A 22,028-nucleotide genomic window follows, 5' to 3' on the forward strand; every position below is an offset into this window, starting at 1 on the left:
TGTAATTAGTTTTTGAAGTGTATTTAGTTTTTGAAATTTTAATAACGCAATTTTGAGAACCAAAAACTCAAAACATCTCTGCAAAAAAAACGGAAAAAAGATTTGTTGTTTTTGTTTTTCTAGTCTTTTTTATTCAAAAACCGGTGTCCAGTTTGCCTGTTTTGCCATGACTGTCGAATATGCCTAAGTTGTAGTTTTTTTATCATTTCTTTTATCACATCACGCTGAAAAACAACACTAGTTTGAAAGAAAAAAACTTTGTTTATTTTGTAAGACTATGGTCGGAACATTCTGTGCTACTTGCACTGTAACCGGCTGTCTTTGTTAGATCTCGAAAATTTTTTGAAACATTATAAAAACATTAAAATTCGCAAAACATAAAACTTTTTAAAACATTTCAACCCTCAAACTAAAAATTTTTGTTTAGGCATAACTATTTTTTGATGCATTAGAATAGAATCGATATGATGTTTTATTTTCAGAGCCCCAAATGACCGAGTCATTTTTTGTGCAACTAACGTGTGATCATGCGTTGTTCACTAAAAAGCTTATTTATGATGACTTGCATCTTTTTCTGGTGGAGACGGATCCTCATCATCAGTCTGTCGGCTCTGTCAAGTTGAAGTTGATGGATGACCCAAAATTCAATTCGAAATCAGCTGTGAATTTTTCAGCACTAGTAAAGAACAGTCAAGCTGCGAAACGAAAACCTGTTTCAAACTCGGATAAAACGAGTGGTTTAAAGGTTTGTTTTGTTTTCGAATTCTTTCTCAAATTCAAAACTGAGCTCCAGTGGGGGAAGGCATTGTGAACAAGGATAGCTTGTTGCTGTGCAAGTAGCACATAATTTTCCAAATGTATTCATTTAAAAAAACGTTTTTTCTAAATTTTACAGAAAATTTAGTTGTCAAGGAAGCCCTAAATTATACATCCAAAACTAGTTTTCTTTATAGTAAAATTAAGATTTTTTAGCCTAAAATTCTAAATAAAAGTAAATTATCATATAACGATCGTTACTAGATCGCATTACTCGCTCGAAAATGAACTAAAATTTTTAGTTTTCGATACTGGGAGAATTTTTTGAAAATTTTTCGAATCAAGTTTTTCGAATCACGACTGAAAGGGCTTTAATTTGGTGTATCACTCGACCCATTCCGATGATTATTTGTGTTACGTAATTTTGCCTGGAAAACAGAATAAAACTTAAATTCACCCGAATACAAATTTCCTCCCCATTTTCAATGGTCGGAACAAAAACAAGCCAAAAAATTTAAGAAAAAATAGGATTTTTTTCTGACCTCCACGGCCTACTATGTAGTTTCGCCTAAATTGTGCTGATTTAAAGTAACCAGAAAAAACTAACAAAATTGAAAATTTCATACGCTTTTGTCTCATTTGGGTTAAAATTAGACAAAAATGATGGAACCAAACGTTGTTTAAATTTTCCCAGAATTAATATTGCGCAAAAAAGCAGCCGGCAAGTTTGAGACCCGCTGGAATTTAGTTTTCTCAGAACTGAAACACGACAAAGCAAAACTGAATTTCACACAATAGAAGGTAGACAGTAAAACACGTGGTATATGTTAAGTTTGCTTAGCTTTTCTTGGATAACGAAAACCTGACTATTGTCATGATGGAGGACTGAATGATGGAAAAACTTCAATCAATCAAAATCGTTAAAGTCGTTATTCGGCAGAAAATGGATATTAGCAGTACAGCCAAGCTTTGCTGTATAATTTGTACATCTATCGAATAAATTAATTGTTTTGTTTTTCAATTATTTTAAAATTGGCATCCTTCAAGTATTAAGTGTCAACTCATCGAATTAAAAGCTAGTTCTTTGGTAGTAATCTGTTTAGCTTTGGAGTAATTGTGCTACCATTTTGTAACATTATGAAGTGTTTCCTTTTCCAGAGCTTCTTTCATGATCTCACTCAAAGTTTCATTGGGTGAAAGATTCGCGGAGCTAGGCGGCCATTGCACGACTTAAAGATTTTTTCTGGGACATTCGGACTTTCGTGAATTTGGAGGTATGCTGATGCGCACGCCATCCTGCTGAAGCAGGACGCAAGTAATATTATGTTTTTTGCTGTACGCAAGTTACATTGTTGTTATTTATAGTGTTTTGATTTACTTTATATTGCGTATTTCGACGTGCAAAAACACTTTGTATGTGCGTGTATGTGAGTTTTGAGGGTCAGGGGACTTAATAACTTTTTATTAGTCTAAATTTTTTGAGTTTTTTACTTATTCATTTTCCTTTTTTTCGGCTTAATGGGTTTCCGGCTGTACTATATTGACTAAGTGGACTCATATTGTTTGATATGACGAGCACATGAAGTTTTGCGTGTGTTTGTTTTGAGGGTGAGGGGGACTAGTTAATAAGTCTAAAGTCTTAATAAGTCAAGTCTTTTTATAAGTCTTAAGTCATGTCTTAAGAGTTTTCTTACTTTTTACCTGGATTTATCAGCTTAATAGTAACTTTTTGGCTTTTTTATTGCTTGCTATTCGTTTCAAAACTAGCCTTATTCATTTTGATAGATCTAGTTTTTCGACGTTTTGGAATTCATTACCGAAATAGTGGCTCTCTTGTTTTGTTTCGCAAGTGGCGCGGAGCTTAGCTTCGCCTGTGTTGAAAAATAGCAATAACACCATTACCTAACCCAGAGTTTCCCTTTTCAAAGATTTTACCAAAGGTCTGCATATAGAGACCTACGGGCTATTGAAAATGAGCTTTAGACTCTCATTTTTAAACCCTTTGACTCCTACAGTATTTTACTATATTTGCCTGGTTCGTTGTAACTTTTAAGCGTTCCATAGTTTATCTGATTGACTTCATGTCCAGGTTAAATTTTTGGAAAAAATTAATTTTGCGAAGAAAAATTGTATTCAAAGTTTCGTTTAACGGGAATCGTGAAAAAATTTAGATGTAAAATCTTTGTTTCCTCAGCTATTTAAGAAAAACAAGCGAGTTTTAATCATTTACTGTTGTTTTTTAGGTAACAAAGCTTTCAACTATTAACAATGTTACAAAGAGCTGTCTAACTGCGGGTTCGGTTAACCCGGAGTTTGGCCGAATGCCCGATGGACGAATCATTTGTCCCCTTTGTTCAGGCTTTTTCGACCAATTGGGTAGTGCTAAACGTCATTTTCAGACTGTTCACGCCAGAAGAGAAATGGAATGCGAAGTTTGTCGACAAAAATTTACCAGAAAAGATAATTTGAAGGTTCATTTGATGAAAAAGCACGAATTGGAGAAAGATTCAGCTCAGATGTTGGCGGACAAAGCGGCTACTAAGTGACAAGCATTAATGACTTTTTCCAACCCTGACTAGATGTTTGACTTTCATCAGTGTTAATGTGCATTGAATAGTACTCCCAGAATCATGATAATCATGAAATAGGTTTCGACAACTCATGATTATTATTTCGAATACTAGTTTTTAATGTAAAGAAGATTTTGTTTTGTAAACTCAGTCGACCCAGTTCAAAAGTAACAACCTGAAACAATTTTTATAAACGTTTTTAAATTTTTTGTTTCTTTGTAAGCAGAATGGATTTATACGGGAAATTTTGGTAGCAGAGGCATTGCCATTCTCCGTTAAAGAAAGCCCTCTTTTTTACCAACTAAACCATTCCTGGTTCCCTTCTCTACTACGTGTATTACGGTTACCCAGCGACATTAAGATCATTTTAAGCTCTTCTTGTTGCAAGATGATGTACAAAAGCGTATACCATTTTTTTAACATTTCGCCAAAATTCTGGACCGACCCGCCGCTGATTTTATGTATGAATGAATTTCAATATCTTCTTAAGGTGTAGATTGTGATTGACAAGTATATGTGAATCTGATTTATCAGCTATATTTACGGATTCGTATTTTCTGCGTGTCTTCTAGAAAAACGGATACCCGAAGTCCATTTCTAATTTCTGAACTCTGGCGACAATCAATACTTTTCGACTTAAAATTGACGCTCTGAATTTTTTGGTAAAATACGAAACCGCCAAAAACAGAATTAGTTTCTCCACTGATTTTTGTAAACTCAGTCGACCAAGTTCTGTTTACCCCTGAATCCCAGTACTTTTTTTGTAACTGGCTACCAAACAAGTTTGGCACTCTCATTAATTTTGGGTTGGATATGAATAAAACCATTAATATGAATAAAACCAGTAGGGGCGGATCCAAAATTTTCTCGACGGGGGGGGGGGGGGGGCTGATTTTCTCGATGGGGAGCAGATTTGCAATAAAGACCCCCATGTTACCAATTATTTGCGCCGCACGCAAATTAAAAAAAAAACAGGCAAAAAAAACACGTTTTAGGCTCTTTTGGGAAAATTTTTACCAAAAAATCGAGTTTTTTCGGCGCGCGCTCCCCTTCAAAGTTAGTATATATTGGCGTTTTTATAAAAAATTTTGTCAAACAAAATTGGATGTGCTAACAAAGTACCAAATGGGGGACTCTTTGGGTAGCAGTGGGTTGAATCCTTGAGAGGGGGCGCTCGACCCCGCCCCCGAAATCTGCCCCTGAATTCCAGTACTTTTTTTGTAACTGGGGACCCAACAAGTATGGCACTCTCAGTACTTTTGGGTTGGATTTTCTGCAGATTTCGTCTCCGGCTAAGTTGTCGACTGTTTTCAGGTGTCTAAAATGAACCGAGACTTATTTCAAGTGTCTCTGAATTGTGATGCATCCTTGCTCAAGAAATTTGAAGCCGGACAAGTTATTCAATTATTCCTGGTCGACAAGTATCCTCTTAGTGAACCATGCAGAGGCTCAGTAGTGTTGAAGATAATGTCTGATCAAGTACTGACAAGAACAAATCATCTTGGTTCCAAATCAGCCAATCAGATGCCTTCTAAATCAACCAATCAGAAAAGGACATTGAAACGAAGTAAAACTGACGGGAATGATTCAAATAGGCCACTTGACCTCTCTCTTAAGGTCAGTTTTGCTTTCCAATTTAACTACAAAGTTTTTTCTCTCGAGATGAAGTCTGCAATCACTAAAAGCATGTTTTCAAACAGAATTATCTTAGATCGCTACCTGGATTAAAGGAAGTGTAAATCATCTTCAGTTGAGTGAAAATTAAAGAGGAGTGGATTTACATTAAATTATTGACAGTTTCCAAACATCGTGCGTCCCGTTCGGAGTTTCATTTAGATCTGTCGGTTCACGCTTAATCTCTTGTGCATTGAATATGAATGTAAGTAAAAATATTAGCAAGCATATTCCATAGACCAATAGTAAACTGTTCTCTGTCAGACCGCTTTCATATCGAATCGCATAAAGTTATTCTCCTACTAAAAACGTTTTTACCCAGTATGTTGTTAGTTTACTTATGTTGTTAGTTTACTAAGCGTTCATTGCTGGTTGAATGCTTAGTAATTTTATCCTAAGTTATAAGTCTCACCTTAAATCGTCAAATTGTCTTGACAAAAAGTAGAGTAGAAACAATAGTTAGAGAAGGTATGAATTAATTAGTTGGTTAAATACAAAGCACTGGGTAATTAGATTATATAAACGAATCGAACAGCTTAAAGAAATATTCCTATGAGGGGAGGTTGAGTTAATCTTATTTTGTTCATCAATATTTTATCTTCTTAGTAAGGTCGATGACTGAGTAGTATTTCTTGGGTTGCCCTTGATTTTGTCCAATGGGCACTTCTGGTTTGGTTGTCAGTTTCGTCTTGCCGTAGTCCTTTGGGTACTTGTAGTCCAGACTTCCTCAGGTGTGGTTATCTCGAGTATCTCGATTTATAATTTTATCGAACTTGAAATGAGAATTTATTCTCTATTTTATTTGTGAAAAAAGACTAGTTTAATTTTACTGTAAAGGCAGAAAAGAAAAATTATTTATTTTTTGAAAAGGTCTAACTGAAGATATCTAACTTGCTGCTTACTGAGCAAAATGAAACACTGAAGATTTCAGGCCAGTCCTTTTGCTCGTAAGCATAAACCAGCGGCTGATTCAATCTTTAATTATTCAGGTTTCACCTGCTCCTTTGTTCTCCCTTTCTTATAAGGGAATTTTCAACTCAAATATCTTTAACTAATTAGTCCCCTTTGATAAAAACCGCAGCCTTCAGTTTGTCTGATTAAAATTTCATATTACTCTCTCTGATGAATCATATTGCAGGTGCATCTCTGCTTAATCAAAGCAAGGAGAATTTCAGTGCAGCCGGCAAGACTGCTAAATATTTATCCAGTTTGTTTCAAGTTAAGTTAAAAGGGACGTATTAATAATCGCCGCCCTTTTAAAATATTGAGCATGAAAAAATGAGAAAAATTGGACAAGTATTTAAAAAGGAGTGGATTTTCAAAACAAGATTTTATAGTCCTAATAAGAGTAAATCAGTCAATATCTGATTTAGTGAAAAGAGGCTTTAATTTAAATGGCACGCTCCAATTTAGAATTGGGTCGTTAAATAAACAACTAAGACAATGGTCTTTTGTCTGTGTAGTATTTCTCAATACTACAACTCACCCCTTTTTTTTAGAAAATTAAGCTGTTCGATTCTTACAGTTACCATGGTGAAAATTTAAACACTTTAATGGTTAAATACTATAGTTATAAAATTTAAAAAGAACATCAAATGAAAAAGTTATTAAGATAGGTTAGGTTTTATCTAGAGCTTCCTTCCGGCTTCTAGCTCCACGTTGTATGATCTGAGGATCGCTATCTTCCTCTGTGAAGCCTCGAGTTTTTGTTGCAACTTCAAGATTTTTTTCTTTTTGATTTTGTTCTTGATTCGTAGTCTGCTCATTCCGTCCGTAAGTTCTTGATTGTCATCTTGTTCTTCCTGTTTGTTTTTTACATGGTTCGGAAAGGCAGTTATTCCCTCAAACGGGATGGTGACTTGCGTGCCTCCTGCCTTGAGGATGTAGCCGTGTTCCTCCCTCTTCTTTAATTTCCAGAAGTTGGTTTCGTTCTTTATAACCACTTCTTTCTGGGTTATGAAATCGATAGGCATTTTCGCCTTTTCCATTGTCGTTGAGTTTCCATCTGTTATAATTTTGCTTTATTGAGTACTTTAAACTCGTTATATATTTTGGATTTTCCGTATCTAATTTGGCTTCTCTGCACTTCTGCAGTTCCAATCTTTGAGTCAAACTGGGAAAATTCCGAGGGTTCTTATTTAACCCGTCGTCCATTGACAAAGATTGTACTGCTACAGGTTTTCGTTGTTTCTTCCTGAGAGGCAGCTTTCTTTTAAACTCCTCTGTTGCTGGGTCTGCATTTCTGCAGTTCCAGTTTAAAATTGGGTCATATTCCATTTTGCTAAACATCAATATAAAATGACCAAATATTCAAAATCCCGAATTACATTCGGATATTCAGGCTAATTATCAAATGTTTGAACAATGAAGGACAAAGTGTAAAATTTTATATATATAAAAGGTGGAAAATATAATCTTGTGGTTTCACACAAACCCACCACGGAAAACAAATGAAGAAAAACGATCATGGTGTTTATTAACCACAGGAATAAAGCACTTTACAACACTGAGTTAAGCTCAGATATGAAATTTAAAGCAAAAATGCAAAAGTAGTTAAAGCAAAAAATGGAAATTTGGGCATTAATTAACCCTTAATCTTAAATGTATGTCCACCTGGGGTCATCCACAGGCTCACCATGGGGTCCCCTTTTATAGGTAAAAGGGACTAGAAAAAACCGGGGGGGGGGGGGGTAAATAGTATATAATATAGCATGTTTAAAGGATATTTTGTGTTTACTGTTGTTTATAAAGATATATAAATTGTGAGCGAATTACTGAAGGGTTGAGGCCTTACCAAATGTAGGAGTGTAGAGGAATTATATAAGGACATCATATAGTGTGGAGAATTATTTCCAGGGGTCGGAAAAATCACAAGGGATGTGGCATAAGGGACAAAATTTTGCAGTATTAGGGAGGCATCTTGTACAAATAGTGATACCTTGATGGCAAGCAGTAAGATGTTGATAGCTTGCCATACTTTGGGTCTGGGTACTTCCCCAATTTGCGCTTTTAACCATACTATCGCATGAACAACAAGGGGAATAATATGAAAGTGATTGGGTACATCTGTCCATACTTAGAAAAATGGGCTACAATTTGCTCATGACAGTCTATACAGATAAAGTGTGGTGGATGATGTGGCTCGTTATTATGTTGTTTCTTGAATTTGGATTTTGGTAAGTAGCAAATGGGGCATTCAAGAGTGGGTTGTTCAATGGTTTTTCGAAAGTACTGTAAAATGGGTTGAGAATTATAAAGAAAACTTTGGAAATAAAAATAAGAAGCTTGAAAAATTTTGCATATAAAAGCTGGTAAAGTTATCTGAATCATTTTTAAAGAAGGAAAGATTAAAGAAAGAATAATCACGGAAGCTCTGGAGATGCGAGGCATTGATCCCCTTACCTATCGCATGCAATGCGAGCGCTCTACAATTTGAGCTACATCCCCGTTGTTGGTTACTATCTCGCAGGTCTTAAGTTCAGTTGGCAACTATGAGGTTTTTTTCTGAGAAGGTCTGCTTTTGGAATGAAGTTTCAATATGCAATAGTTTTCCTTCAAAAAGCGAATAACAATTACGCAGGGTCTCAGGTTTTGGAGAAGCGGGGCATTTATATCCGTACCTGTCGCATGCAAAGCGAGCGCTCTACCATTCGGGCTACTTCCACGTTGTGTTAAAGTATCGCGTAGGTATTTTGTCCTTTCGGCAATTCTGAGTTTTTTCTTTGTAGGTCTGCTATTGGAATGAAAAGTTTCAATGTGCAATAGGTTTTCTGCAGAAAGAGAAAAATAAATACGGAAGGTCTTAAGTTTTGGAGATGCGGGGCATTGATCCCCGTACCTCTAGCATGGTAAGCGAGTGCTCTACAATTTGAGCTACATCCCCGTTGTTGATAACTATCTCGCAGGTCTTAAGTTCAGTTGGCAACTATGAGGTTTTTTCTGAGAAGGTCTGCTTTTGGAATGAAGTTTCAATATGCAATAGTTTTCTTTCAGAAAGCGAATAAAAATTACACAGCACCTCAGGTTATGGAGATGCAGGACGATCATCTCCGTACCTCTCGCTTTCGAAACGAGTGCTCTACCATTTGCGTAGGTATTTGGCCAGTCGGCAATTATGAGTTTTTTATGCAACATGTCTGCTTTTGGCATGAAGTTTCAAATGCAATAGTTTTTCTTCGGAAAGCGAAAAATAATTACGGAAGCTCTGGAGATACGAGGCATTGATCCCCTTACCTATCGCATGCGAAGCGAGCGCTCTACATTTTGAGCTACATCCCCGATGTTGTTAACTATCTCGCAGGTCTTAAGTTCAGTTGGCAACTATGAGGTTTTTTCTGAGAAGGTCTGCTTTTGGAATGAAGTTTCAATATGCGATAGTTTTCCTTCAAAAAGCGAATAACAATTACGCAGGGTCTCAGGTTTTGGAGAAGCGGGGCATTTATATCCGTACCTGTCGCATGCAAAGCGAGCGCTCTACCATTCGGGATACTTCCACGTTGTGTTAAAGTATCGCGTAGGTATTTAGTCCTGTCGGCAATTCTGAGTTTTTTTTAGTAGGTCTGCTATTGGAATGAATTTTCGATGTGCAATAGGTTTTCTGCAGAAAAAGAAAAATAAATACGGAAGTTCTTAAGTTTTGGAGATGCGGGGCATTGATCCCCGTACCTCTAGCATGCGAAGCGAGCGCTCTACAGTTTGATCTACATCCAAAATATTGATATCTATCGCGTAGGTCTTTAGCTCAGTCGGCAACTATGAGGTTTTTTTCTCGGAAAGTCTGCTTTTGGCATGAAGTTTCAATATACAATAGTTTTTCTGCAGAAAGCGAAAAACAATTACGGAAGATATGGAGATGCGGGGCAGTGATCCCTGTACCTCTCGCATGCGAAGCGAGCGCTCTAGCATTTGAGTTACATTCACCTTTTTAATAACTTTCGCGCAGGTCTCTAACTCAGTCGGCAACTATGTGGTTTTTTCTCGGAAAGTCTGCTTTTGGAAGGAAGTTTCAATATGCAATAGTTTTTCTTCAGAAAGCGAATAAAATTACACAGGTTCTCAGGCTGTGGAGATGCGGGGCTTTTATCTCCTTACCTCTAGCATGCAAAGTGAGCGCTCTACCATTCGGGCTGCCTCCACGTTGTGTAAAACTATCGCGTAGGTATTTTGGCCAGTCGGCAATTATGAGTTTTTTTGCAATATGTCTGCTTTTGGCATGAAGTTTCAAATGCAATAGTTTTTCTACTCAAAGCGGAAAACAATTTCGGAAGCTCTGGAGATGCGGGGCATTGATCTCCACGCCTCTCACATGCGAAGCGAGCGCTCTACGATTTGAGTTACATCCACGTTGTTTAAACTATCGCGCAGGTCTCTAGCTGAGTCGGCACCTAAGAGGTTTTTTCTCGGAAAGTCTGCTTTTGGAAGTTTCAATATGCAATAGTTTTTCTGCAGAAAGCGAAAAACAATTACGGGAAGACTGAAGTTTTGGAGATGCGAGGCATTGATCCCCGTACCTATCGCATGCGAAACGATCGCTCTACAATTTGATAACTATCTCGCAGGTCTTAAGCTCAGTCGGCAACTATGAGGTTTTTTCTGGGAAAGTCTGCTTTTGCAATGAAGTTTTAATATCCTAGTTTTTCTTCAAAAAGCGAATAACAATTACGCAGGGTCTCAGGTTTTGGAGAAGCGGGGCATTTATATCCGTACCTCTCGCATGCAAAGCGACCGCTCTACTAATCGGGCTACTTCCACGTTGTGTTAAAGCATCGCGTAGGTATTTTGTGCTGTCGGCAATTCTGAGTTTTTTCTTAGTAAGTCTGCTATTGGAATGAAGTTTCAATATGCAATAGTTTTTCTGCAGAAAGAGAAAAACAAATACGGAAGGTCTTAAGTTTTGGAGATGCGGGGCGATGATTCCCGTACCTCTAGCATGCGCAGCGAGCGCTTTACAGTTTGATCTACATCCAACATATTGATATCTATCGCGTAGGTCTTTAGCTCATGAGGTTTTTTCTCGGAAAGTCTGCTGTTGGCATGAAGTTTCAATATGCAATAGTTTTTCTGCAGAAAGCGAAAAATCATTACGGAAGCTCTGGAGATGCGGGGCATTGATCCCCGTACCTCTCGCATACGAAGCGAGCTCTCTACCATTTGAGTTACATCCACGTTGATATGAACTTTCGCGCAGGTCTCTATCTCAATCGGCAACTATGAGGTTTTTTCTCGGAAAGTCTTAATTTGGAAGGAAGTTTCAATATGCAATAGTTCTTCTTCAGAAAGCGAATAAAAATTACGCAGGTTCTCAGGTTGTGGAGATGTTGGGGCATTTATCTCCGTACATCTAGCATGCAGAGCGAGCGCTCTACCATTCGGGCTGCCTACACGTTGTGTAAAACTATTGCGTAGGTATTTTGGCCAGTCGGCAATTAGGATTTTTTTTTGCAATAGGTCTGCTTTTGGCATGAAGTTTCAAATGCAATATTTTTTCTGCTGAAAGCGAGAAACGATTTCGGAAGATCAGGAGATGCGGGGCATGGATCGCCGCACCTCTCGCATGCGAAGCGAGCGCTCTACTATTTGAGCTACATCACCAATATTGAAAATTATCGCGTAGAACTTTAGCTCAGTCGGCAGCTATGAGGTTTTTTCTCGGAAGGTCTGCTACTGGAATGAAGTTTCAATATGCAATAAATTTTCTGCAGAAAGCGAAAAACAATTACGGGAAAACTGAAGTTTTGGAGATGCGGGGCATTGTTCCCCGTACCTCTTGCATGCGAAGCGGGCTCTCTACAATTTGAAGTATATCACATTCATTCATAATAATCGCGTAGTTTTTTAGCTCAGTCGACAAATTTGAGTTTTTTTCGCAGGTCTGCTTCTGGAATAAAGTTTTAATTTGAAATAGTTTTTCTACAGAAAGTGAATAAAAATCACGCAGCGTCTCAGGTTATGGAGATGCAGGGCAATCATCTCCGTACCTCTCGCTTTCGAAACGAGCGCTCTACCATTTGCGTAGGTATTTTGGCCAGTCGGCAATTATGAGTTTTTTATGCAACATGTCTGCTTTTGGCATGAAGTTTCAAATGAAATAGTTTTTCCGCGGAAAGCGAAAAACAATTACGGAAGATATGGAGATGCGGGGCAGTGATCCCTGTACCTCTCGCATGCGAAGCGAGCGCTCTAGCATTTGAGTTACATTCACCTTTTTAATAACTATCGCGCAGGTCTCTAACTCAGTCGGCAACTATGTGGTTTTTTCTCGGAAAGTCTGCTTTTGGAAGGCAGTTTCAATATGCAATAGTTTTTCTTCAGAAAGCGAATAAAATTACACAGGTTCTCAGGCTGTGGAGATGCGGGGCTTTTATCTCCTTACCTATAGCGTGCAAAGTGAGCGCTCTACCATTCGGGCTGCCTCCAAGTTGTGTAAAACTATCGCGTAGGTATTTTGGCCAGTCGGCAATTATGAGTTTTTTTGCAATATGTCTGCTTTTGGCATGAAGTTTCAAATGCAATAGTTTTTCTACTCAAAGCGGAAAACAATTTCGGAAGCTCTGGAGATGCGTGGCATTGATCTCCACACCTCTCGCATGCGAAGCGAGCGCTCTACGATTTGAGTTACATCCACGTTGTTTAAACTATCGCGCAGGTCTCTAGCTGAGTCGGCAACTAAGAGGTTTTTTCTCGGAAAATCTGCTTTTGGAAGTTTCAATATGCAATAGTTTTTCTGCAGAAAGCGAAAAACAATTACGGGAAGACTGAAGTTTTGGAGATGCGGGGCATTGTTCCCCGTACCTCTTGCATGCGAAGCGAGCTCTCTACAATTTGAAGTATATCACAGTCATTCATAATTTTCGCGTAGGTTTTTAGCTCAGTCGACAAATTTGAGTTTTTTTCGCAGGTCTGCTTCTGGAATAAAGTTTTAATTTGAAATAGTTTTTCTACAGAAAGTGAATAAAAATTACGCAGCTTCTCAGGTTATGGAGATGCAGGGCAATCATCTCCGTACCTCTCGCGTCGAAACGAGCGCTGTACCGTTTGCGTAGGTATTTTGGCCAGTCGACAATTATGAGTTTTTTTTGCAACATGTCTGCTTTTGGCATGAAGTTTCAAATGCAATAGTTTTTCTGTGGAAAGCGAAAAACAATTACGGAAGCTCTTGAGATGCGAGGCATTGATCCCCGTACCTATCGCATGCGAAACGATCGCTCTACAATCTGATAACTATCTCGCAGGTCTTAAGCTCAGTCGGCAACTATGAGGTTTTTTCTGGGAAAGTCTGCTTTTGCAATGAAGTTTTAATATCCTAGTTTTTCTTTAAAAAGCGAATAACAATTACGCAGGGTCTCAGGTTTTGGAGAAGCGGGGCATTTATATCCGTACCTCTCTCATGCAAAGCGACCGCTCTACTAATCGGGCTACTTCCACGTTGTGTTAAAGCATCGCGTAGGTATTTTGTGCTGTCGGCAATTCTGAGTTTTTTCTTAGTAAGTCTGCTATTGGAATGAAGTTTCAATATGCAATAGTTTTTCTGCAGAAAGCGAAAAATCATTACGGAAGCTCTGGAGATGCGGGGCATTGATCCCCGTACCTCTCGCATACGAAGCGAGCTCTCTACCATTTGAGTTACATCCACGTTGATATTAACTTTCGCGCAGATCTCTATCTCAGTCGGCAACTATGAGGTTTTTTCTCGGAAAGTCTTAATTTGGAAGGAAGTTTCAATATGCAATAGTTTTTCTTCAGAAAGCGAATAAAAATTACGCAGGTTCTCAGGTTGTGGAGATGCGGGGCATTTATCTCCGTACATCTAGCATGCAGAGCGAGCGCTCTACCATTCGGGCTGCCTACACGTTGTGTAAAACTATTGCGTAGGTATTTTGGCCAGTCGGCAATTATGATTTTTTTTGCAATAGGTCTGCTTTTGGCATGAAGTTTCAAATGCAATATTTTTTCTGCTGAAAGCGAGAAACAATTTCGGAAGATCAGGAGATGCGGGGCATTGATCGCCGCACCTCTCGCATGCGAAGCGAGCGCTCTACTATTTGAGCTACATCACCAATATTGAAAATTATCGCGTAGAACTTTAGCTCAGTCGGCAGCTATGAGGTTTTTTCTCGGAAGGTCTGCTACTGGAATGAAGTTTCAATATGCAATAAATTTTCTGCAGAAAGCGAAAAACAATTACGGGAAAACTGAAGTTTTGGAGATGCGGGGCATTGTTCCCCGTACCTCTTGCATGCGAAGCGGGCTCTCTAAAATTTGAAGTATATCACAGTCATTCATAATAATCGCGTAGTTTTTTAGCTCAGTCGACAAATTTGAGTTTTTTTCGCAGGTCTGCTTCTGGAATAAAGTTTTAATTTGAAATAGTTTTTCTACAGAAAGTGAATAAAAATTACGCTGCGTCTCAGGTTATGGAGATGCAGGGCAATCATCTCCGTACCTCTCGCTTTCGAAACGAGCGCTCTACCATTTGCGTAGGTATTTTGGCCAGTCGGCAATTATGAGTTTTTTATGCAACATGTCTGCTTTTGGCATGAAGTTTCAAATGAAATAGTTTTTCCGCGGAAAGCGAAAAACAATTACGGAAGATATGGAGATGCGGGGCAGTGATCCCTGTACCTCTCGCATGCGAAGCGAGCGCTCTAGCATTTGAGTTACATTCACCTTTTTAATAACTATCGCGCAGGTCTCTAACTCAGTCGGCAACTATGTGGTTTTTTCTCGGAAAGTCTGCTTTTGGAAGGCAGTTTCAATATGCAATAGTTTTTCTTCAGAAAGCGAATAAAATTACACAGGTTCTCAGGCTGTGGAGATGCGGTGCTTTTATCTCCTTACCTATAGCGTGCAAAGTGAGCGCTCTACCATTCGGGCTGCCTCCACGTTGTGTAAAACTATCGCGTAGGTATTTTGGCCAGTCGGCATTTATGAGTTTTTTTGCAATATGTCTGCTTTTGGCATGAAGTTTCAAATGCAATAGTTTTTCTACTCAAAGCGGAAAACAATTTCGGAAGCTCTGGAGATGCGTGGCATTGATCTCCACACCTCTCGCATGCGAAGCGAGCGCTCTACGATTTGAGTTACATCCACGTTGTTTAAACTATCGCGCAGGTCTCTAGCTGAGTCGGCAACTAAGAGGTTTTTTCTCGGAAAGTCTGCTTTTGGAAGTTTCAATATGCAATAGTTTTTCTGCAGAAAGCGAAAAACAATTACGGGAAGACTGAAGTTTTGGAGATGCGGGGCATTGTTCCCCGTACCTCTTGCATGCGAAGCGAGCTCTCTACAATTTGAAGTATATCACAGTCATTCATAATTATCGCGTAGGTTTTTAGCTCAGTCGACAAATTTGAGTTTTTTTCGCAGGTCTGCTTCTGGAATAAAGTTTTAATTTGAAATAGTTTTTCTACAGAAAGTGAATAAAAATTACGCAGCTTCTCAGGTTATGGAGATGCAGGGCAATCATCTCCGTACCTCTCGCGTCGAAACGAGCGCTGTACCGTTTGCGTAGGTATTTTGGCCAGTCGACAATTATGAGTTTTTTTTGCAACATGTCTGCTTTTGGCATGAAGTTTCAAATGCAATAGTTTTTCTGTGGAAAGCGAAAAACAATTACGGAAGCTCTTGAGATGCGAGGCATTGATCCCCGTACCTATCGCATGCGAAACGATCGCTCTACAATCTGATAACTATCTCGCAGGTCTTAAGCTCAGTCGGCAACTATGAGGTTTTTTCTGGGAAAGTCTGCTTTTGCAATGAAGTTTTAATATCCTAGTTTTTCTTTAAAAAGCGAATAACAATTACGCAGGGTCTCAGGTTTTGGAGAAGCGGGGCATTTATATCCGTACCTCTCTCATGCAAAGCGACCGCTCTACTAATCGGGCTACTTCCACGTTGTGTTAAAGCATCGCGTAGGTATTTTGTGCTGTCGGCAATTCTGAGTTTTTTCTTAGTAAGTCTGCTATTGGAATGAAGTTTCAATATGCAATAGTTTTTCTGCAGAAAGCGAAAAATCATTACGGAAGCTCTGGAGATGCGGGGCATTGATCCCCGTACCTCTCGCATACGAAGCGAGCTCTCTACCATTTGAGTTACATCCACGTTGATATTAACTTTCGCGCAGATCTCTATCTCAGTCGGCAACTATGAGGTTTTTTCTCGGAAAGTCTTAATTTGGAAGGAAGTTTCAATATGCAATAGTTTTTCTTCAGAAAGCGAATAAAAATTACGCAGGTTCTCAGGTTGTGGAGATGCGGGGCATTTATCTCCGTACATCTAGCATGCAGAGCGAGCGCTCTACCATTCGGGCTGCCTACACGTTGTGTAAAACTATTGCGTAGGTATTTTGGCCAGTCGGCAATTATGATTTTTTTTGCAATAGGTCTGCTTTTGGCATGAAGTTTCAAATGCAATATTTTTTCTGCTGAAAGCGAGAAACAATTTCGGAAGATCAGGAGATGCGGGGCATTGATCGCCGCACCTCTCGCATGCGAAGCGAGCGCTCTACTATTTGAGCTACATCACCAATATTGAAAATTATCGCGTAGAACTTTAGCTCAGTCGGCAGCTATGAGGTTTTTTCTCGGAAGGTCTGCTACTGGAATGAAGTTTCAATATGCAATAAATTTTCTGCAGAAAGCGAAAAACAATTACGGGAAAACTGAAGTTTTGGAGATGCGGGGCATTGTTCCCCGTACCTCTTGCATGCGAAGCGGGCTCTCTACAATTTGAAGTATATCACAGTCATTCATAATAATCGCGTAGTTTTTTAGCTCAGTCGACAAATTTGAGTTTTTTTCGCAGGTCTGCTTCTGGAATAAAGTTTTAATTTGAAATAGTTTTTCTACAGAAAGTGAATAAAAATTACGCTGCGTCTCAGGTTATGGAGATGCAGGGCAATCATCTCCGTACCTCTCGCTTTCGAAACGAGCGCTCTGCCATTTGCGTAGGTATTTTGGCCAGTCGGCAATTATGAGTTTTTTATGCAACATGTCTGCTTTTGGCATGAAGTTTCAAATGAAATAGTTTTTCTGCGGAAAGCGAAAAACAATTACGGAACCTCTGGAGATGCGAGGCATTGATTCCCGTAACTATCGTATGCAAAGCGAGCGCTCTACCATTCGGGCTAATTCCACGATGTGTTAAAGCATCGCGTAGGTATTTTGTCCTGTCGGCAATTCTGAGTTTTTTCTTATTGGGTCTGCTATTGGAATGAAAAATGAATGTGCAATAGTTTTTCTGCGGAAAGCGAAAAACAATTACGGAAGCTCTGGAGATGCGAGGTATTGATTCCCGTACCTCTAGCATGACAAGCGAGCGCTCTACGGTTTGACCTACGTCCCCGTTGTTAACAGTTATCGCGTAGGTCTCTTGCTCAGTCGGCAACTATGAAGTTTTTTTCGCAGAAAGTCTGCTTCTGTTAAGAAGTTTCAATATGCAATAGTTTTTCTTCAGAAAGCGAACAACAATTACGCAAGGTCTCAGGTCATGGAGATGCAGGGCATTTATCTCCTTACCTCTAGCATGCAAAGCGAGCGCTCTACCATTCGGGCTGCCTCCTCGTTGTGTAAAACTATCGCGTAGGTATTTTGGCCAGTCGGCAATTATGAGTTTTTTTTGCAATAGGTCTGCTTTTGGCATGAAGTTTCAAATGCAATAGTTTTTTTACTGAAAGCGAAAAACAATTTCGGAAGCTCTGGAGATGCGGGGCATTGATCCTCGTATCTCTCGCATGCGAAGCGCGCGCTCTACCATTTGAGTTACATCCGCGTTGCTAATTACTATCGCGCAGGTCTCTATCTAGTCGGCAACTATGAGGTTTTTTCTCGGAAAGTCTTAATTTGGAAGGAAGTTTCAATATGCAATAGTTTTTCTTCAGAAAGCGAATAAAAATTACGAAGGTTCTCAGGTTGTGGAGATGCGGGGCATTTATCTCCGTACCTCTAGCATGCAGAGCGAGCGCTCTACCATTCGCGCAGGTCTCTAGCTCAGTCGGCAACTATGAGGTTTTTTCTCGGAAAGTCTTAATTTTTGAAGGAAGTTTCAATATGCAATAGTTTTTCTGCAGAAAGCGAAAAATAATTGCGGAAGCTCTGGAGATGCGGGGCATTGCTCCCCGTATCTCTCGCATGCAAAGCGAGCGCGCTACCATTTGAGTTACATCCACGTTCCTAATTACTATCGCGCAGGTCTCTAGCTCAGTCGGCAACTATGAGGTTTTTTCTCGGAAAGTCTTAATTTGGAAGGAAGTTTCAATATGCAATAGTTTTTCTTCAGAAAGCGAATAAAAATTACGAAGGTTCTCAGGTTGTGGAGATGCGGGGCATTTATCTCCGTACCTCTAGCATGCAGAGCGAGCGCTCTACCATTCGGGCTGCCTCCACGTTGTGTAAAACTATTGCGTAGATATTTTGGCCAGTCGGCAATTATGAGTTTTTTTTGCAATAGGTCTGCTTTCGGCATGAAGTTTCAAATGCAATATTTTTTCTGCTGAAAGCGAGAAACAATGTCGGAAGATCAGGAGATGCGGGGCATTGATCTCCGCACCTCTCGCATGCGAAGCGAGCGCTTTTCTTTTTGAGCTACATCCCCAATATTGACATTTATCGCGTAGAACTTTAGCTCAGTCGGCAGCTATGAGGTTTTTCTCGGAAGGTCTGCTACTGGAATGAAGTTTCAATATGCAAAATTTTTTCTGCAGAAAGCGAAAAACAATTACGGGAAAACTGAAGTTTTGGAGATGCGGGGCATTGTTCCCCGTACCTCTTGCATGCGAAGCGGGCTCTCTACAATTTGAAGTATATCACAGTCATTCATAATAATCGCGTAGGTTTTTAGCTCAGTCGACAAATTTGAGTTTTTTTCGCAGGTCTTCTTCTGGAATAAAGTTTTAATTTGAAATAGTTTTTCTACAGAAAGTGAATAAAAATTACGCAGTGTCTCAGGTTATGGAGATGCAGGGCAATCATCTCCGTACCTCTCGCTTTCGAAACGAGCGCTCTACCATTTGCGTAGGTATTTTGGCCAGTCGGCAATTATGAGTTTTTTATGCAACATGTCTGCTTTTGGCATGAAGTTTCAAATGAAATAGTTTTTCTGCGGAAAGCGAAAAACAATTACGGAACCTCTGGAGATGCGAGGCATTGATTCCCGTACCTCTCGCATGCAAAGCGAGCGCTCTACCATTCGGGCTAATTCCACGATGTGTTAAAGCATGGCGTAGGTATTTTGTCCTGTCGGCAATTCTGAGTTTTTTCTTAGTAGGTCTGCTATTCGAATGAAAAATGAATGTGCAATAGTTTTTCTGCAGAAAGAGAAAAACAATTACGGAATGTCTTAAGTTTTGGAGATGCGGGGCATTGATCCCCGTTCCTCTCGCATGCGAAGCGAGCCCTCTACCATTTGAGCTACATCCCCGTTGTTAGGGTCTATCGCGTAGGTCTCTTGCTCATTCGGCAACTATGAAGTTTTTTTTCGCAGAAAGTCTGCTTCTGTTAAGAAGTTTCAATATGCAATAGTTTTTCTTCAGAAAGCGAACAACAATTACGCAAGGTCTCAGGTCTTGGAGATGCAGGGCATTTATCTCCGTACCTCTAGCATGCAAAGCGAGCGCTCTACCATTCGGGCTGCCTCATCGTTGTGTAAAACTATCGCGTAGGTATTTTGGCCAATCGGCAATTATGAGTTTTTTGCAGTAGGTCTGCTTTTGGCATGGAGTTTCAAATGCAATAGTTTTTCTACTGAAAGCGAAAAACAATTTCTGAAGCTCTGGAGATGCGGGGCTTTGATCCCCGTATCTCTCGCATGCGAAGCGAGCGCTCTACCATTTGAGTTACATCCACGTTGCTAAAAACTATCGCGCAGGTTTCTAGCTCAGTCGCAACTATGAGGTTTTTTCTCGGAAGGTCTTGCTTTTTGAAGGAAGTTTCAATATGCAATAGTTTTTCTGCGGAAAGCGAAAAATAATTACGGAAGCTCTGGAGATTCGGGGCATTGATCCCCGTATCTCTCGCATGCCAAGCGAGCGCTCTACCATTTGAGTTTCATCCACGTTGCTAACAACTATCGCGCAGGTCTCTGGCTCAGTCGGCAACTATGAGGTTTTTTCTCGGAAAGTCTTAATTTGGAAGGAAGTTTCAATATGCAATAGTTTTTCTTCAGAAAACGAATAAAAATTACGCAGGTTCTCAGGTTGTGGAGATGCGGGGCATTTATCTCCCTACCTCTAGCATGCAAAGCGAGCGCTCTACCATTCGGGCTGCCTCCACATTGTGTAAAACTATCGCGTAGGTATTTTGACCAGTCGGCAATTATGAGTTTTTTTTGCAATAGGTCTGCTTTCGGCATGAAGTTTCAAATGCAATATTTTTTCTGCTGAAAGCGAGAAACAATGTCGGAAGATCAGGAGATGCGGGGCATTGATCTCCGCACCTCTCGCATGCGAAGCGAGCGCTTTTCTTTTTGAGCTACATCCCCAATATTGACATTTATCGCGTAGAACTTTAGCTCAGTCGGCAGCTATGAGGTTTTTCTCGGAAGGTCTGCTACTGGAATGAAGTTTCAATATGCAATATTTTTTCTGCAGAAAGCGAAAAACAATTACGGGAAAACTGAAGTTTTGGAGATGCGGGGCATTGTTCCCCGTACCTCTTGCATGCGAAGCGGGCTCTCTACAATTTGAAGTATATCACAGTCATTCATAATAATCGCGTAGGTTTTTAGCTCAGTCGACAAATTTGAGTTTTTTTCGCAGGTCTTCTTCTGGAATAAAGTTTTAATTTGAAATAGTTTTTCTACAGAAAGTGAATAAAAATTACGCAGTGTCTCAGGTTATGGAGATGCAGGGCAATCATCTCCGTACCTCTCGCTTTCGAAACGAGCGCTCTACCATTTGCGTAGGTATTTTGGCCAGTCGGCAATTATGAGTTTTTTATGCAACATGTCTGCTTTTGGCATGAAGTTTCAAATGAAATAGTTTTTCTGCGGAAAGCGAAAAACAATTACGGAACCTCTGGAGATGCGAGGCATTGATTCCCGTACCTCTCGCATGCAAAGCGAGCGCTCTACCATTCGGGCTAATTCCACGATGTGTTAAAGCATGGCGTAGGTATTTTGTCCTGTCGGCAATTCTGAGTTTTTTCTTAGTAGGTCTGCTATTGGAATGAAAAATGAATGTGCAATAGTTTTTCTGCAGAAAGAGAAAAACAATTACGGAATGTCTTAAGTTTTGGAGATGCGGGGCATTGATCCCCGTTCCTCTCGCATGCGAAGCGAGCCCTCTACCATTTGAGCTACATCCCCGTTGTTAAGGTCTATCGCGTAGGTCTCTTGCTCATTCGGCAACTATGAAGTTTTTTTTCGCAGAAAGTCTGCTTCTGTTAAGAAGTTTCAATATGCAATAGTTTTTCTTCAGAAAGCGAACAACAATTACGCAAGGTCTCAGGTCTTGGAGATGCAGGGCATTTATCTCCGTACCTCTAGCATGCAAAGCGAGCGCTCTACCATTCGGGCTGCCTCATCGTTGTGTAAAACTATCGCGTAGGTATTTTGGCCAATCGGCAATTATGAGTTTTTTGCAGTAGGTCTGCTTTTGGCATGGAGTTTCAAATGCAATAGTTTTTCTACTGAAAGCGAAAAACAATTTCGGAAGCTCTGGAGATGCGGGGCTTTGATCCCCGTATCTCTCGCATGCGAAGCGAGCGCTCTACCATTTGAGTTACATCCACGTTGCTAAAAACTATCGCGCAGGTTTCTAGCTCAGTCGCAACTATGAGGTTTTTTCTCGGAAGGTCTTGCTTTTTGAAGGAAGTTTCAATATGCAATAGTTTTTCTGCGGAAAGCGAAAAATAATTACGGAAGCTCTGGAGATTCGGGGCATTGATCCCCGTATCTCTCGCATGCCAAGCGAGCGCTCTACCATTTGAGTTACATCCACGTTGCTAATAACTATCGCGCAGGTCTCTGGCTCAGTCGGCAACTATGAGGTTTTTTCTCGGAAAGTCTTAATTTGGAAGGAAGTTTCAATATGCAATA

General features: G+C 39.9%; 1 protein-coding gene across 2 annotated transcripts in view; it reads left to right on the forward strand.

The window, feature by feature from the left end:
- Positions 1–486: 486 nt before the first annotated feature.
- The window catches only part of LOC134851617 (uncharacterized), a 168,142-nt gene continuing 146,600 nt past the window's right edge, over positions 487–22,028 (forward strand). Inside the window, exons 1-2 of one of the 2 annotated variants that reach the window (XR_010164244.1) lie at positions 487–745; positions 3,000–3,483. Coding sequence is in view for 1 of the 2 variants with exons in the window: in XM_063867772.1 (XP_063723842.1) it covers positions 491–745; positions 4,641–4,943 (558 nt within the window). In the remaining variant the exon portion in view is untranslated. Of the gene's footprint in view, positions 746–2,999; positions 3,484–4,640; positions 4,944–22,028 lie in introns of those variants that run through there. The other variant, XM_063867772.1, reaches the window with a different exon arrangement.

This window comes from Symsagittifera roscoffensis, chromosome 7 (genome assembly GCF_963678635.1).
Source record: "Symsagittifera roscoffensis chromosome 7, txSymRosc1.1, whole genome shotgun sequence".
In the NCBI taxonomy this organism is placed as follows: Eukaryota; Metazoa; Xenacoelomorpha; order Acoela; family Convolutidae; genus Symsagittifera; species Symsagittifera roscoffensis.